This window comes from Punica granatum, chromosome 8, assembly GCF_007655135.1.
Source record: "Punica granatum isolate Tunisia-2019 chromosome 8, ASM765513v2, whole genome shotgun sequence".
Classification (NCBI taxonomy): domain Eukaryota; kingdom Viridiplantae; phylum Streptophyta; class Magnoliopsida; order Myrtales; family Lythraceae; genus Punica; species Punica granatum.
Genome location: NC_045134.1, coordinates 2,491,872 through 2,510,928, shown reverse-complemented (window position 1 = coordinate 2,510,928; position 19,057 = coordinate 2,491,872). Strand labels below are relative to the sequence as shown.

The window sequence follows — 19,057 nt, the reverse complement described above, 5'->3', positions numbered from 1 at the left end:
TATGGTTACTGGCATAAATCCGGATTCCGGATGTGTTTGTGGCTAATTCAAAACAATAAAGATCAAAGAGACGTTATTGAGCATATGCCTTCTAAGTGGAAATCATCCGATCATGTACCCACCATTTTCAGTTCGTAAATGTCGAGGTAAAATGTTGTCGTCCCAGTGCCACAATGTTGTCGTCCCTCCACCCTTTACGCATCTTCTCCTCGTCGTGGTAGGGGTCATGGAGCCTTATTTATTTGTCCTTTCAAGTAACACACGCTAAACTCTCAAAGCCAAATATCCGGTCGCCGCCATAGGTGGAGTGACCTCCTTCTCCCGGCTAGATACAAGAATCCTTGGCCCGTAATCGACTTTTTGATCCTTAGGTAGTAGTGCCGGTGACGGGATTGGCTGGGAAGCGGCTGTTGCAGGCGGTGGAGGAGCTTGATCTGGCTTTCGATTCATTGGGCATTGATCTTTCCTATGCTCAGCAATGCCGCATTCAAAACATAGTAATGCCCTCGTAAACGATCGTTTGCAAGTTGTTTCCAAACCGGATGCCCTTCGGTAGGGGGGGCTTGCTGATATCGATCTGCACGCATAACCTAGCAAAATTGGCCCGTTTTTGCAAAACTGCCGTGTACCCATCCATCCACTCTGAGTAGTGGTCCGATTTGATTGGCTCCTCTCTTGATCATCTCTGGATTGTAATTATTCCCACGGCAGCTCTTGAATACGGAGCCAAACAGCAACAGCTGAGAGCGAAGCTCGTGAAGGTCTGAAGTTGGGCTCCCATAGACGGATAGTGAGGAAACGATAATTGATGAACCAAGGCCATCTCTAATGACCCTTTATCTGTCTCCTTTGTTGGCGAAGGTGGCGATGAAAAATCCACTACCAAATGTCCACAGGGTATTGGTTATCAAATGATACATTGAGCGATATATTCAAAACAAGGTATTTCTATATAATAAGAAAAGAAAAAAAATACCTCGGAGATTGGGTAGATTCATCAACAAACTCTCCATCCTCTTAGTTTTATATTTGTTGTAAGATAACAAACAACATGGATTCGACCTCGTTGACCCTAAATCTAAATAAACTAGATGAAAAGCCCGTGCAAATGCACGAGTTAGAATGTCAGAAGTATATGTATAAAAAAGACGTGGTAATGGAATGGGTATATGGGTAGTAAATTTACTTGTGAATAGGGGTGATCGGTTCCGGGTACCCTGTATTTTTCATAATACCCGGAACCTACCCTGTAAGGGACAGATTCCAAGATTTTGGAATCGGACCCTACCCTGTTGAATCATGGAACCGAAACCTACCCGGAACCTGTATTATACCACAGGTTCCAGGTACCCTGTTGGAACCTGTAAATTTTTTCTTTTCGCTAAATAAAATCGAAAATATCACATACATAATCAGTAATTACGCTAAATAGAATATCAACAAAATTTAGATTAATCCACAACAGTAAAATAATAATATGTCTCATCAATCCATCGACAAAATTGAACATCCATAATACGATCTCACAAAACAAAGTGCCTATGTTCTGATTCATTAGAGGAGATAGTAACTTTACTATTTCCTCTTTTTTTTTAATAAATAACCGGTTCCGGGTATCCTGTAGGCAGGAACTGGAACTGGAATCGATTTTCATAGGTTCCTAATTTTAATACCCGGAACCTACCCCATTTTCAATACGAGCTACTCGGACCCTACCCGTTAGGGTAGATTCCAACCGGTTCCGGGTATACCCGGTACCCATGCACACCCCTACTTGTGAGTATCTTGTCTATAAGAAAGTTAATTTCTATATTATTTTTCAATTGCGACAATTTATTTATTTTGATAGTTTTTTTAAAAAATATTTTCCTTTAACCAATTTACACGACAATGAGATATTTCCTTAGTTTTAGGATGAAAGAGTTCTTGGTTTTTCTACTTCCACAGGATTCTCGATGGCTTGTCATTCTTTGTCATGGGAGATTCAGGCCCTTTCCATGAAAGGGTCTTTCCTCAGAATGGCTTGCATCTTTGTTCATTCATCATAAATTGTCCAATAGCTATCTCGGGTCAGTAAATTTACAATCCACACTCTCAATTTATGTCACTAGCATTTACAAAATTATTAAAAAGAAAAACGTATTGTAGCCTCTTTTTTTCTTTTTTTGGCTGAATAATATTGCATCCTCTGATTGTTTTGGTCCAGTAAAATCCTTTTATAATTGCATGCCACGTCAAGGTTTGGAATAAATCCTTCACTCGAGGTTAGGCGTCTCAAATTTTCAGAATTTAAATCGAAACAATCTATATATATATATATAAAAGGCAAGATCGATAATAAGATGCAATCTTTGATTAGCTGGGTAGTTATTTCAGTGGGTGATTTATATTTTGAGTTTCTTAAGAAAATCATATAGAATAAATTACTTCCATTTTTAATATGTTTACTTGCAATTGAAGTAAAGTATACAGAATTTTCCAAAAATAATAAGCAAATTACACAGAATGCAAAGAGTTTACTCATATTATTAATTTATTATATATGAATTTTAAGAGAACTGTAATAAAACTTCCTAGAAAATATTTGATTATACTGTATAATCAATTTTGATGATTAAATTTTTCTTGGTGGGGCAAGTCAAGAAGCCTCAAGTCACCCAAAGGTATAGCCATGAGCGACCATGGTTCTGATCAATTTTTCTTTGGAAATATTTTCAGGTCGTTTTGGCCACCACCCAAGGCAGTCTATCTAACCCGAGTGTCCGTATCTTACAATTCGGTGCCGAATTTTATAATTTGCACCAATTATGTCATAAATCATAGTGATATGGCATTTTGTACACACCTTTAAAACAATCGTTGAATAAGTGTATAATTTGTTAAAAGTATTTTATATATATATATTTTTGAGAAATTAAATAATATCATATCTCATAATTAAGGTAGCTAATATTTCAAGAATCTATCCTATTACGTGGTATTCGAAATAGGTCCTATTTGTTGTGGAATTAGATTTTCGTTCTGTCATTGTTCTACTTATTTTGTGTTAACTTCTAACTAACTCAAAATGCCATCGTCAGGCCATAGGACATCGTCAAGGACAGTCGATCATTACTTTGTAGGGACTCGATGGCAGTAGTGAAGCATGTTTATCGGAAAGAAAATATATGCGCAAACGAGCTAGCAAATTACGTGCTAAAGCTCCCTGTTGGATTTCATAAGCTTTGCACTTGCCCTCTGAGCTCAATCTTACTTCGTTCGGAAATGTTGCAACCAGCCATACCCTCGTCATTGTATTGTTTATTTCATTTATTTATTCATTACTTTTAATGCGTTGGGTGACGGCCCACGATTCACAAGAACAGCTATAAAATATCTCTATTTCTCCTTGTCGCCTTTTATATTTGAAATTTCTTCATAATTAATAATTTCTCAACGATAAATTTCAGACTTCAGAGTCAATCTGTCGAAAAAAAGACCCATATATATAAATTTTAAAAAAGAACAGTCTTTCTCTGGAACAAGAAAAGAAAAGAAAAGAAAAGAAAAGGGGGATATTTAATTAGAATCAACATATGCCATAACTTACAAACAAAAGGCCTCCATGCCATGTCCTGTCTTTTTATAAGAATCTTCTTGGATTCTCCCAACCCGATTAATCCAACCCGGCCCCGTTACATTAGAACTCTAATCTTATCATACACCACGACCCTTTGGTGTAAGTCCTTAATGTCCAATTAAATTAGACAAAATTAATTACTTGATAGATGACATCTTGAATTGAATTCATACATCGATCCAATTCGTACTAGCTCGACACATATTGCATGAGCTCCGGGTCCGCCTCGATCGCCGCCATCGTCTCCGGGGACAGCACTACCTCAATATCTACACTCCCGCTGCCTTCTCTCCCTGGGAAGGCTGAGAACTTCCCGTCAAACTTGTTCGCACGTCCGCTCCTCACAGCCATCGGGCGCCCCCATCCAAAGTCGTTGTCAAACATCGGGAACCTCGGCGAGCTCCCCATTGTAATCGATGCCCCGTCGAAATTGCCCAGAGGGAAGCACCTTGGGTCCCGCTCCCAGTCCTCCACACCGCGTCGCACCTTCCAATCATCATGGGCCAATACGTTCTTGTTTAGCTGCTCGGCGCACCAGCGAAGATCACGGGCGAGGACATTGCCGGCAGGTGCGTATGTCGGGATGCTCTGTATCGCGTTGCCGAAGTAGTGGGTGTCCAATGCCGGTTCAAGCCGGTGGCGGCAGTTCACGGCCATCCTAAACGTGGTCGTTTTGGAAGCCGGTAGCTTCCTCGCGCGTGTCACGCACTTCCACAGGAGCGCGCAGAGGGATTGGAACGACGAGATCTCCACGGCCGCGTGCGAGCCACGTCCCTGGTCAGCTGCTGCTGACCGTTTTGAAACGCCGCCCCTGAAGAAGTTCAAGTTGTCCAATATCGACGTCACCTTGCCGTTGACTGTCACGTGCGGATCGTGGAGTTGCTTCCCCATGACCTCAACGGCGTTAGCCTCCAACAGCCTTTTCTGGTTATGGTTGCCGTTAACTTTGGCCTTGAGCTCGAGAATGGCCTCCCGGCTGAAGCTGAAGATCCTCTCCGCAAGCGGCGCGTACTCGTCGAATGTGACCTTGGGCCCGCCCTCAGGCACCTTTAGAACAGCAGAAGATATGAGCACTGAGTCGCGGCCGAAGTCTGGGACCCGGGAGACCCGGCGAGACCCGGCCCTGCAGACCTCCGCGAACGTGTTGAAGAAGTTCCAGAACGACGTGCCATCAATCACGGCGTGGTTCACCGTGCACCCAATGAATATCCCGTCCTTCAGCTCCGTCACCTGCTCAAAGAAAGACATGCACATCAGCTTTACAGTGCAAATTGAAATTCGGTCAGTCCGTCCAAAAATTAAATTTGAATAGTAGCATTTGATGAGACTACTACTACAATAGGAAAGGAAATTAAGCCCGGCCAATTGACTGGGCATCAATAGCATAATATATTCCAGTTTCTTCCAACCTGAACAGCCATGATGGGTTCAAAATGGCCGCAGTAGCTGACCGTCCGGTCAAGCGCAAAGAAACCCTTGATGCATTCCGGCACGTGGACCGGGCCTAGGACATCACAGATTGCCAAGTCGCTTGCCGAAGCATGGAGGAAGAGGACCCCAGCATCATTGCACGAGATGTGCACGTGGCCATCCGGGTCGGTCATGAGGCGGCCAGCGAGGGGAGGGAACAGGGCCAGGGCCTGGGAGAGTCCGCGCTTGAGGAGACTGACGAGGGCCTCGGAGGGGACATCATTCGGGGGACTGGTGAAGAGGCAGCCCTTCTGGATGTAGTGGCAGGACAGCATGGGGAGGTCGGAGACGGAGAGCTTGAGGTCTTCGAGGGTTGATTTCCGGTCCGGGAAGACCGTACATTTCGAGACGACGGTCACGGAGGCCTCGGAAGAGGAAGTGCAGGCCATTTCCTTCACCATTTTAAAGGTTTTTGTGTCTCTTCCTCACTCTCAGAGAGCTCAGTCTCTCGATAGAAGGTTTGGCTGAGCTGAGGAGGAAGAGAGAGTGAGTGAGTGAAGAGTTGGGGAAGGGAGGGAAGAGTATTTATAGGGGCAATGGGTTCATGAACATCGATGAATTTGCTGAGGTGGATTTTTCTGTTAGTTGGTGGAAATGATTATTTTTATGAGGTGATTATTAATATATATATATTTATTTATTTATTTATTTATTTATTTTTATTTAGTGATGGGTTTTGTTTATTTTTTCTCTTGTGTTTGTGTCGGGTTTGTCTGTGATCCGAAACAGGGACTGCCATCCAATAAATTTAAGGTTCATATCCTCAAAACCCATTAGATGAACCAAACAACTATATGACTGACTGGCCACCTTCAAGAGAAGAACTTAACCACATCACTACATCTATGTTAGAGAACTAGATGCATTGGATGATAGATTATTGTATGTTGAGACAACATTACTATATATAGTTAATATATAGGATCCGAATTATCTACCACGGACTTCAGTCTAGCGGTATATATCGATCTTTTGAAGAGAATGTCGTAAACACAATATATAGTAACCGGCAACTCTATATATATATAGTACTTGTGGTGGTTTCACCAACCGTGATTATTGAAAACAACCATTGTTTTTAGGTTGTGTAATCCCATAAATGGTAGGAGGCAATGAAAAGAATCTGGGTTATGTCCCTCTTAATTTTGCATGTCTTGGTCCATTAATTTGAGAGCATTGCCTTAAAATGGAAAAAGTTAAAATGTCAGAAAGAGCTCAAATGTTTCATTCGCCTCTCTACCTACAATATATATATACATATATATATATACGTGTGTGTATAAAAGGTAAAACGTATATACGTGTGTGCGTGTGCGTGTGCGTGTATACTATGTTTTACGCTCGTTGACTTTGGTTCACCAAGACAATTCCAGTTGAGGTAACAATTTCGTGAAAATCCATCATAAATTTTAGAAAAATTATCACCGATAAATTTTATAAAAAGAGAGAGAGAGAGAGAAATTCGATAAACAAACATACGTGGCTATCATGCAGGAGGGTGGAGATTGTGAAGCAAGACTCCAATCTCCTCGATACTAATGGTACGTTTAGTTTCAGATTTAAAGTAACTTTAATTTTGATTGTGGAAAATGACAAATATTGTATAGTGTGTTAAGTTAAAATTAAAATCAAAATTTTTTACTTGAAAAATGTGTATTTTTGTTGTGTAGTGGGTTGAGTTAAAGTTAAAATTAAAATTTTTGTAATTTTAACCCTGAAAACAAACGGATCATAATTTACTGACTGACTGCAAATTTGCAGTGTGGGAAGATAGATATCAAATGGATGAGCATTTTCAGGTTCAGACACACGACCCAATATTATTACTAACTCCAAGAAGTCAATCCTTTGTATACCAATGATAAAATTAATATTCGAAAAAATTATATATGTAGAACTCACCAATCAATATTAATTTTCTTTTTTGGCAAAACGTTTTTATCAAATGATATGTTCATGTACATTCAGTAATTATAACTCGACTGGTAAGAATTACATCGATATACATATGTCTATATATATATATATGGGTAAAATGAATTGCATGTTTTAAATGCTTTAGCCACTATTTTTCTTTTATTCTTTACGATTCTGTATATATAGACAAATAATCTATTAGGCGATAAAACTAATTTTTAGTCATACATCCACTTGATTCTATTCACAGAATGTTTCAAGTAAATTTCATGTGCAATGCAGTTTACGAATGGTAACACCTTGTGATTTGCATATTGTTTTTGTATAGTAATATAATTAAAGCCAGTACAGTAGCAGTATTTATTAATTAGACATTATAACGGAAATAAAACAAGTTGGATAAATCAAAATTAAAAGAATTTGGGAAGTATCACACACGAGCAATATTAGCTGCGCCGACTTTTGAATTACGCTCTCTGTATGTGGGCTGTCATTCTCCCGATCCCGAGGAAGGGCGGTCGTCCAAGAATCTCTCTCTCTCTCTCAACTGGCAAATTAGCTATTTGATCCCTATATCCAAACTGTCTCCTCAACAATTAATTTAATTAATTAGCCCATAAATCCCACTTGTAGATATTTATATCCATTTTTAAATTTAAGTTAGTCTAGCTAGTGGTATCCTTTGCTTATGCTGGGGCTATCTCAGGAGTAAAAGGTCGGTCTTCGTTAGGCTGTAAGGGAGATCTCCTACGACCGCCATTTGGATTTGTCGGCGTGCGTCAGTTAATTTAATCAAGATACTAATTGTTGACTGCAAATTCAGCCCCCGCAATTTTCATTTGTTCGAACTAGCTCTCATATTTTTACGGGCGATCGATCTCAGTGTAACCCAATTGGGTAATTTATCATGAAAATCGACGAGAGTATAATTGAGTGCTAGACAATCACCCAAAGATGCGTAGGGGCTTATAGAGAGAGATTTTTGCCCTTCAATATTTGCTAATTTAGAAGTTCACTCAAATCGCATAAAATATATTGTATATGATCCGTGAATCCGCGATGTCGATATAATTTAGGCAACAGATTAATAAAGAAAAAAAAGTCTAGTTTCTACCTTCTTTTTTTTTGCCTCCTCCAAGGGGACAACGCGAGTTGTTTATATTGACAACAATTAATGGTGCTTTACTTCCTGACAATATTGCACCGAAAAAATTCAAATGGATTCCCAAATGAGAATTGACTAGGAGTATGAGGGGTTAAAAAAAATTACTTGCGAGCTAGTTACAATTGGTTCCAAAAGAATACCCGGAATGAGTTGAGCAATAATCAATATAATATAGGTTCACCCGTAAGTGAGCCATATGAATATCGCACTCGTAATTAAACAAATGATACCTATATGAACTCATGCGCGGACACCAAATCAGATACTCATTTTCCATGATTCTCATATAATCTCATGCATTCACATGTTTCCCTTAGTCGTCGATAAAGCTTGCATGAAGCTTGAGCCGGGCCATTTGATGGAGCCATGCTTGAGCTTTCCCAATAAAAATCAACCAAGCTTGGCACGGTTACACACCTGCAAACTGATTCAACTAATTATATGTATAGCGGACCGAATTGAGAAGGCAACAAAATTTGAGGAGTAAGTCGAAGTTGAGAAATTAAGAGTGGAATTATTTATATATATAACATATAATACTGTATCGGGAAAGCAGGAATTTGATTGATTAATTAAGAATAATACTATAATGTTTGACTTAGGTATAGGTCCATTGTTCCTTAGTTTTCTCAATTGCAATATAGAATGTTAGAGGGCACCAGAGGTCATTAAGAAGTGTACTAGGACAGGTTATTAGAGAGACAATTGCAGTGTATGCACCGGCCTTGATTTCTGCCACGTGTTTGACAGTTCACTTCCAACCATTACTAATTTAGTATTCCTATGTGGCTCGAGCCTCTCTCGATTTAATTATATCGTAATCATTATAATTAGGAATTAATTAAGCTAGCTATTAATATCTTGAGCAGACATGATCAATCATCAACTAGCTAACCCATGCATCCCATTGGATAATTAACTCGCATCGACTTATTAACTGAAAAAAAGGAAAAAAAGAAAAAAGAAAAAGAAGAAGAAGAGAGGCTCGGATCAAGGTTAGTTTAAAGAGAGAAGAAATTGATTCCTCCATCTCAAATCATCGGCCGTCTTTTATTAAATTGACATGATATGATTGGCTATGTACATGTATAAGTCTATCCTCCGAATAACATGAGGTTCCCCAATAAACAAATATAAATAAAAGAATTATAGTTTTGTTAGTAGTGATGATTTCAGCTCAATCATTGGGAGATCGATAATCGGAGCTTTCTTTTTTATTAACGTCGTGTATGGAATCTTTTATACATTTCTTCGAGCTCATGAGGTTTTCACAATTCGGCTAATTTCTATTTGATCTAAATTTAGAGCTAGCATTCGCTCCACCGAAAATAAATTTAGACCTAGCACGAATAATTTTCGATGGATTTCAAACTCCTACATTGCAAACTGCACTTCACATCCTAGGTTTTCAACATTTAAAGCTAAATTTTATTTATAATTAGAAAAAATGGAAGTTTATATATTATTTGGTAACATACCAGATTAATTAGTCGTACATTTATAGTCAAATATGTAAAATGAGAGGTGTTCAGATATAATTTGAAAAGATTAGTCCTTTTTCCTAGTTAAAGAAAAGATTAGTCCATTGCATGTAGATAATATATCTATCTATATCTAATTAAAAGACCTCATGCCAGTTTTTTGGAGCGAGTAAAGGTCCTTCAGTACTCTCACATCTGGGATTTATTTATCGACAACTCTCAATATGAGTCATTAAACTAATTCAGGTTTGAATCAAATCCAATAATAGATAAAACTCTTTAATTATGAATTTTTATTCATTTATAAAACTGAAATTCGAGATTTTATTTAAGAAAATAGTTGTTGAATCACCAAAATCAACCCATGATTATTGTTGATCAACTTATTTATCGATTAATGAAGAACTTTTACCAAATTGCCTACTTTCCCTATTTGGTTTCAACCGCCCTGGATTAATTTATAGCACCTTAGTTTTTCTTTTATTTATTTTCCCGGTAGGTTAGTTTTTCTATTAGTTGCACTTAAGTTTTAATATAATTAATTAGAAAAAAATTCACACGCGCACACACACATCACTACTATAAACTAAATCTGTTGGTGTTACCATGGCAGGATTAGGGCGAGTGAGGGTGGGAAAACTCCCCCCCCCCCCAAAGAACACACATTTTTTCTTTTAATAATTCAACATTTTTTATTTTTATTAAATTTATGTCTACAAATTTATTAAATTTTGTCGGTGTATCTACTTGATATTTGAAAATTCATTAGGTCCGATCAATTTAGGCTCAAGTGAGGTCATCCACCCACTAAGGGATTAATCTCTCCCGATCGTAAATTTTTTCGATAACAAGACATGCCCCCTCTATGAAAAAATCAACATTTTAAATTTTATCATATTTATGTATGTAAATATTTTTCCCTTGTGCACATTTGATACTCGAAAGTCCACTAGGTACAATCAATCTAGACTCAAGCGAGGTCGTTCACCTACTAAAGGATAAACCTCTCCAGATTATAAATTATTTCCGATGACAAGACTTGCACTTGTGGAATTACCTAGGATAACAAGCGCCGACTGACCTAAATTTTTCATATTTTTGATATTTTTATTAAATTTACATATATAACTATCTTTTTTCGTGTACACATATGATATTCAAAAGTCCACTAAATTCAATTAATTTAGACTCGAGTGAGATCGTTGACCCACTAAGGGATAAACTTCTCCCTATTGTAAATTCTTCCCAATCGAAAGACTCGCACATGAAGTCTTACTACGGATAACAAGGGTCGACTCACTTAAAAACATCTCACATTTAACCCATATCAAGTCGTTAGCGATTTAAATAACCTCTTTTGATTTGTGATTTTTTTTGTGTATCACTTGATTTTCGGAAGTCTACTAAATCTAATTAATCTAGGTTTAAGCGAGATCGACCTACTTCCCAATCGTGAAATTTATGATTTTTAAATATCCATAATATTGTCATTAATTTAAGTTATACTTTGCATTAGTCTTTACACAAACTATGATGATAAGTCAAAAGTTTGATGGAAACCGTGGCATCGCACGTGTAGAATACCCTAGTTATATATTCAAGAGACAAGAGAAAATTATCTTATTAGAAACAAGAAAAGATTCAAATGATTTCGTTTTAATTTAATTCTTTAAATTCCAAAATAAGAAAAATAATATTCCTCCAACAAATGCAATTAGCATAGAATAATCCAATAAGTTTTTTTGTGAAATTATTTTATCCTGAATAATTGTTTTCTACGTACTTTTTCGAGTAATTTCCTCCATAAATCTTCCGCAATCTATAATTGCTTAATTTCATCGGATCAAAAGAGGTTGCCGGGCGTATGAATTAGAAAAAGAAAAAAAATTTGCACCACATTGCAAATGTGAAATGAGAGGTGTTCAGATATAATTTGAAAAGATTAGTCCATTGCATGTATATATTTATCGAATCTATCTATCTAATCTAATCTAATTTAAATAGGCCTCATATCAGTTTTCATAAGCGAGAGATCCCTATGTAGTACTCTCACATTTAAGATTTATTTCTTGCCTTCTGTCTTTATATTTTTATGTTAAGTAATTTTTTTCGAGTGTACATCGTTAGATATTCAGAAGCTCAAATATGAGCCAAAAAACTAATTCAAGTCTGAGCTAGGTCGATCAATAAGGGATAAACTCCTGTGGTCATTGATTATTTCCATTCATACGAGTAACTCAAATTTGAAATTATCGAACCACTTGGACCAATTCACATTAATGTTTTAATTTATTTATTGATTAATTGGAAACGTTTACCAACTTGCCTACATTCTCTATTTGGTTTCAACAGCCCTGGATTAATTTATAGCACCTTCACTTTTCTTCTCTCTCACTTAATTTTTAGGTCTATTTAATTTCAGATATTTAACACAACAAAAAAAGATCACAGACTTATATATTTTCACTAGAAATGAGAAAAATTTTATATTTGTTTTAATTTAACTTAATTCTTCAAATTCCAGAATAATAAAAATAATATCCCTTCAAATAAGACAAATTAGCACTGAATAATCTAAAGATTATTTCTGGTACCCCAGAATAATGAAAATAAAAGAAATGAAACAGGGTCTATCGCTATAACAATATGAGGCAATATTGGCGTTTGCATTGCTACACTTCGGAAAAATGTCAGCATATTAAATTGTGACATTTTAAGGACAAGTAGTGTCACTTTCGGAATGACATAATATCCTTTGTCGTAGTGTATAATATGAAATATAATTTTATTGAGATCTTTTTCTAATTGAACTTAAATATGTGGATGAGTATAATTTAAAAAATAAACTTATTTTTATTAAGATTTCGATTTATAAATATACTTTTATATATGAATCTCAAAGAAAATGCATAATTGAATAAAAATTAATTGAAATGATGGAATGAGTATTACTTACGTTTTTTGAAGGAAATATCATTCCATTAAATTGTAAAAAGATCATTTTAATGGATATTTTTTTGCAACTTATAAAAGAGGCCTTAAAGAAAGGAGTGGAGAAAATGATGAAATATCAATTTCATTCCATTCCTATCAATTCCGGACCTCCGGTGTACCAAACATAATTTAAGAAGAATTATTATTCTACCTTCTCGAAGAACTTCCTCCATAAATCTTCCGCTATAATGGCTTACAGTCATCGGATCAAAAGAGGTTACAAGCATATTAATTAAAATATATACATATTTATATAAAAATTAAACATATAAATAAATTTGTAACAAAAAAATATACATATATACATGGATGAAGATATAACTTTCTTAGTTCTTACATTACATTAATTTTCAATAAACAGATTTTAAATTCTTTTTCTTTAATAGAAAAAGAAAGAAAAAAGAACACACATATATAACACATAAGTCTCTTTTGTCTTTTGTCTTTTTGTTTGGTTATCCCTCTAATTAAATTGAATAATGATCGGTTGGGTTTACATTGGACCGATGCATGGAACCTAATTTCCCCGAGGAAAGTCCATCATAACCGATATCGGTTAAACTCAACTGCCATTTATCAACAACCGTTGGTGGTCGTTTTCGTTGACTGCATAAGTCAAAAAGGGATTTGATTAATTATATTTATATTATATATAAAAGAACGAGCAGTTTCTCCGATTTTCATTATTTTAAAAATATCATTGTACTATCGTGACTTTTCATTGCACCATTTTAAATTCATTACTTTTGGTCGCATATTTTCATAATATTTATATTCAACTTTTTTCTTTTTTCATTAATTTTTGACATTTTTCTTGTTACATCCATTTCAATTGAGTTAATCTCTATTACAGGTACGTTTGTCATATTTTTCATATCGATTTATAATTTTAAAATATTGTTGTATTATATGTTTGTTACCTAGAGATTTCACAGTCTTTGTTCATGGACCCTTTTATGCTTTAAATGGCAAAAATAATAGTACGGGGTGTTTCTCCAATTATTCTTTCATTTTTGCCTTTACTTATATAATGATAGTACAAATTTACTTCTTTACATTATTAACAAAGCTAAACTAATTCTTGAAAGCATTGTACCTTTTGGTAAATATCCCCACATTCAAATAATATATGGGAAACAACTTTTCAAACAATATTTCAAGAGATCTTTGATCCCCTAGGGCTAAATAAAATCCATACATCACTTAATTTTTTGATATTTTTATCAAAAAATTATATCTTCTTTAGTATAATATAAAACTATAAAGATCCAATTGGAAAAATAAAGAGAAAGTTATGATTTAATAAAAAGATAAATTTGATAGTTAAATTAGTACAAATAAATTTAATCATCAAATATTATTTCATATTTGGTTAAATAATTTTCTTATGAAAGGATGTAATTGCTAAAAAAATGTGATTATTCAAAGAGGTACATTTGTTTTTGTTATATATACCTTTCAGTTTTCAAATAGATATAGAAAAATCATTTTAACTCCCTTCTCTCTCTAAATTTTTTTTCCTTGATAGTTTCATTATGAAGTCTCAAAAAATTCTCGATTTTGTTGTCCAAAAATCTCAATATTCTTGTTCTCATATTTCAAAAGGTATGTCATCTCTTATAAAATATATATTTACTTATAGATAATATTTACGTATAATTCTTGAGTAATTATTTATCTGCTTTTCTGCATATATTTTACTCTTTTTTTAGGATATCATAGGTTTCCCTCTCTGTTAGGAGATATTATTTGTCTTTTAGCTTTTTTTTCTAATTTTTTCTTCATACTCTTGCTCATATTTTCATAGAAAGTAGAAAATATTTTTCTTCTTTTGTTTCAATTAACTACTTCAATAATAGTTTGGGAATGTGAAATATTAAAAGATTGATACTTTGACTTCTTATATTAACCTTAATTTCTTAAAAGGAAAATTGACTTAATTCTGGCAAAAAAATTGAATTAATTATTGATATTAGATTATGTTATATCTAAATAAAAAAATTATCAATATACATTAATGATACTAAGTAGTTCCTATTTATTGATTTGGCATCTTTAAACCAACCAATAAAATTATTGATGATGTTATACAATTAATTATATACTTTTGGATGAAATTTAATTTTTGATATATTTTCTAGCATTTTATAATTATTATGAATTATCACCTGATCGAGAAATCTTTCACGTGCAACGCACTCGTAAATTCACTAATATTAATAAAGGCATCAAAATGTTTCAGGCCTTTTTGAGGGAGTCTGGGTTAGTTCATGTACTTAAATTCTGACTATGGACAAGCCCTCCTCGACATTCTTTGAACAATATACACACACACACGCATATATATATATATATATATATATATAATTTCCACTCTAAGGACGGCGGCCATGCTAAATTCTAAATTACTTTCACCTATCTCTAAATTCTTTGAATCATGATAGGCATATATTTTCAATTTAAATACATATAAACAATCTAACATTATATTCTTTCAATTATATTATAGAATAACATACCTAATAATCCCGATTTATGTATATTCGATGTTTTTGTTGCCGACGTCGATTTTATAATTTAGAGGATTCAAATGTGCTTGAAGAATTTTCAACAAAAAACAAATTGAAAATTTTGTGGAGTCTCATCATGGAAACCATGTAAGCTTTGATGGACATATGCCATTTCCCTTTAGTCAACATTTACAATTGTATATATGTATCTATGTTCTCCTCTTCTATTTGATAATTATATGATCGTAATTTATATGTGTCTCATATAAAGAAGTCAGATTATAGGTCAAAGGATCCCAAAAAAGGAAAATGAACGTGTGGTCCTCCAACGATAGAAAGTCGTGATGATTTGCTTGATCTATAACGACTTGGCCCATCAAAAGATAAGCACACAAATACGGGTAGCATTGCTAATCATAAATATATCGAAATGGATCTACTACGGATGTGAAATCTGCCTTCAACAAGTGCTATCCACGAGCGAGTTGTTGACGACAATCCTCACAAACCAGCTCCAAGCAACCTGCAAAATGGAAAGATCATGATGGCTTTCTGTTTTCTCTCTTTGACATTCATGTCACAATCGAGCTCATGGAGAACGTGTACGTGTGTAGATGATGGAATTGAATGTACAAACCTCTGTTTATAAGTAGTTAAAGATATCTGACATTACCTCGTTTAGCAGACTCTTGATATATTTCACAGCATTATTATAGGAAATAAATTCGATATGAACCCCGATATCCAAATGGGATTTGGACCGAGTCTGCCCTTTCTGGATTCAGCTAGACACTGTGCATCTCGTGCCGGGCTTCGTGGGCTTCTTATTGCGGGCAGGTCTTATAAAGGGTTCATGGCATGGGCCACATCCAGAATCCGTACCTTAACAAGATCGAAGATGACCGCTTGCGATGCTCACTGAGAACAAAGCCCCTTCTGTGAGACGAACTACATGCAAACATGCCATATGTATCGGTTTTCCTCCTGACATAGTGATAGAGAGTAGCGTCTCATTATTATGAAGGAAATGCATAAGTGATAATATTGTATGCAATTTTTTTTTTTTTTCATTTTCGAATGTTATTATGGACTGACATTATCAACAAGAAGAAACAACTTACCAAGCCCCGCCCAAAGGCTGAAACAGAGTTTAATTAAGCAGAAGCTTCTGAGCCCAAATGAAGCCCAGTAAGAGAAATCGAACTGAGAACATCTCGAAAAATAAGAGGAAGCTGTAGTGACTGTACAAAAAAATCCTATTTATGAAAATCGAACTAAGAACATCTAGTAAAATAAGACAAAGCATGTTTAGCTTATCAAGGGTTCCTTGGCCCACGTCGCTGGCACTCTCTTGACACATCAAGGGGGCATTTGTACGATGAAATGGTCCACAGTAGTAAAGACAGGATAAGCGAAAGATAATAGATGGAAATATGCCAAAAAATCAAAAGTCACATTTTGGTACCGAGAAACATGGGAAAAGGCAGAAAAAATATAGATCAAATTTGAGTGACTAGGCTTCATTTGTTTTCCTTATCAGGATCTTACTCAACTTGATTTTATTTTTTCCTTAATTCAATAACACAATCATTACTTTTTTTTCTTTTTCTCTAATTTAGTAATATAAACTCTCTCAAATATTTTTTTAATCATTTTTATAATCAATCTTTTAATAATGAATTTTTCATCTACTTTCACATTTATATATACATATCAATTTTTTTATAATAAAATTTTCATATACTTTCATATCTATATATACATACATACATACATATATATATATATATATATTTATAAATCAATCTATTTATCAACAATTGCAATCATTACATAAGATCAAGTTGAGTTGGATCATTATCCAATATAGATACGAAAATAAATGAAATTTTATTATTAAAATTAATATGTATATATAGATGTGAAAATAAATGAAAAATTTTATTATTAAAAGATTGATTATAAAAAAATTTTAAAATATAAGAGAGAATTTATTATTAAATTAGAGAAATTTTTTTTTAAAAATATAATTGCGTTGTTAAATGGAAGGAAAAATAAAATAAAATTGAGTAATATAATGATTTGAAAAACAACCCTAGACTAATCACTCGGAAATGGTCATGGGTGAGGGCACAGGTGGGTACCTTTCCCCACGGTGTGCTTGTACATTTGAGGACCACCTTTAGTTGGATGTCCACCTCATTGTCGACATATATCATAACTAAATATTCAATAATTAAGAATCAATTAAAATATTTATAAATGAGAATCTGTAAATTTATTATGGGAATAATTTCTCACTTTTAGATATTTTAGTCGATGTTAGACATCCAACTGGATGGCTAATACTTAGTCAATATTTGCTAATATATTATTACATTATGCTACACATTGCACTCCTGGCCATTTACTACTTGTTGGTCGAATTAAGACCCATCCCATTCTCAATTATATCTCACTTACCTCACGCTTCCTCGACTTATCTAATCGGCGGGCTATCGGACGGTGCAACTGGCAATTTTTTTATATGGCGACTTGATGATTCGTTCACGTAAGCAGTGGTATCACAACTCGAAAGAGTAATATTACTAGCTTCTAGACGCATCTGTCATGTATCATCATCGTCATCCTCCTCATTTATATATTCAAATTTAATTTATTAATGAACATATCTCTCTCTCAAAATAGAATAGCTAAAGCTGTCTGGATGAAGCGCCAGGGAGAAAAGAGTTAGTTAAGGAATCCAATTAATCAAGTAGCAAACAACAACCTTAGATTTCAAGTCATGCTTTTAAATTTATCAAATATAATGTATATGCTGAGGGTTCAAGCAAAACAACTACCGCCCTCCAAGGTCGAGCTATCCTCCCGAAATGAATTGAGATGGATTTCCTGCTCTGCGTTTGTATAGATTGTCGTAGGATGATACATATTTATAAGGGCATGTTTGGTTTTGGAGGTTTTTATTTTTGTAATTATACTACACTTATTTTCAATTCAATAACATAATTATTACATTTCATTTTTTTCTTTAATTTTTTAATCATTCAATTTAATTTTTAATATTAAATTTTCTTAACTATTCATTACATTTTTCACAATTCAATAACACAATCATTACTTTTTTCAATTATTCATTACTTTTTTTTCATAATTCAATAATACAATCATTACTATCCTAAATAAATATAATTATTTTATAGTTGGTGTAGAGTAGAGTTTAGCTCTACTTCATTAAAAAAAAAAAGAAGATCATCCAGCATTTTTAGAATGGGAAATTTGAAAAATAAGAAATGATTGTGGTGTCCAGGATAGGACACATTCGATGAATGCAACCGTTAAATTGTATCTGACACTACGTGGATGTATCCAAGATTTCTACCCCCGAAAGGACAAAAAAGTTTCAAAGTGGGGGGTAAAAGGTAAAAGGGCATGGATCATTTCATCAGATGGGTGTCAAAGTCATCATCGAGGGACACGTCACCGCAATTATTCACCTTATTTAATTAATAATATATACTATATAAATAATCACAAATATATATAAGAAAAACATAATTAATTATAAATCTCACTTTTAACAACCCAACTAGATATGCCCACTATGATTTTGTCGTTTTCCCCCTTTGTCTTTTCCCTTATTTGGCTCTCCCTTATTCCCTCATCTGTCCACACACCCGGCGCACGAAGCCCCGCAGGCACTGCACCACTCGGGTCTACCGGCGGGCCGTGCGGTCCTTCATGCACCGGGTCCACACAATGACCCGCCGTTCAGTCAGGTCGACTTCCCAGATTTGCTTTAATTTTTTATTTTTATTTCTTCGGTGTGAGGAGTCCAACTCGATGAGGCCGTCGATCGTTTATTCCGTTGATCTGGGCCGTCCGTTCCACGCAACCTCTA

General features: G+C 34.7%; 1 protein-coding gene across 1 annotated transcript; it reads right to left on the bottom strand.

The window, feature by feature from the left end:
• Nucleotides 1–3,539: 3,539 nt before the first annotated feature.
• On the bottom strand, nt 3,540–5,574 carry LOC116187170 (uncharacterized acetyltransferase At3g50280-like). Its single transcript, XM_031515779.1, has 2 exons — nt 5,029–5,574; nt 3,540–4,849 (listed from the first exon to the last, which is right to left on the bottom strand). Exons 1-2 carry the CDS (start codon nt 5,488–5,490, stop codon nt 3,809–3,811), a joined length of 1,503 nt encoding a protein of 500 aa, XP_031371639.1. The 5' UTR covers nt 5,491–5,574; the 3' UTR covers nt 3,540–3,808.
• Between the last annotated feature and the right edge of the window lie 13,483 nt (nt 5,575–19,057).

What these genes read in the sequence shown, in the direction of transcription:
- LOC116187170 (XM_031515779.1), bottom strand. Translation starts at nt 5,490, where the DNA reads ATGGTGAAGGAAATGGCCTGCACTTCCTCTTCCGAGGCCTCCGTGACC. An exon ending in AACCCATCATGGCTGTTCAG is followed by an intron (nt 4,850 to 5,028) that starts GTTGGAAGAAAC and finishes TTCTTTGAGCAG; the next exon opens with GTGACGGAGCTGAAGGACGG.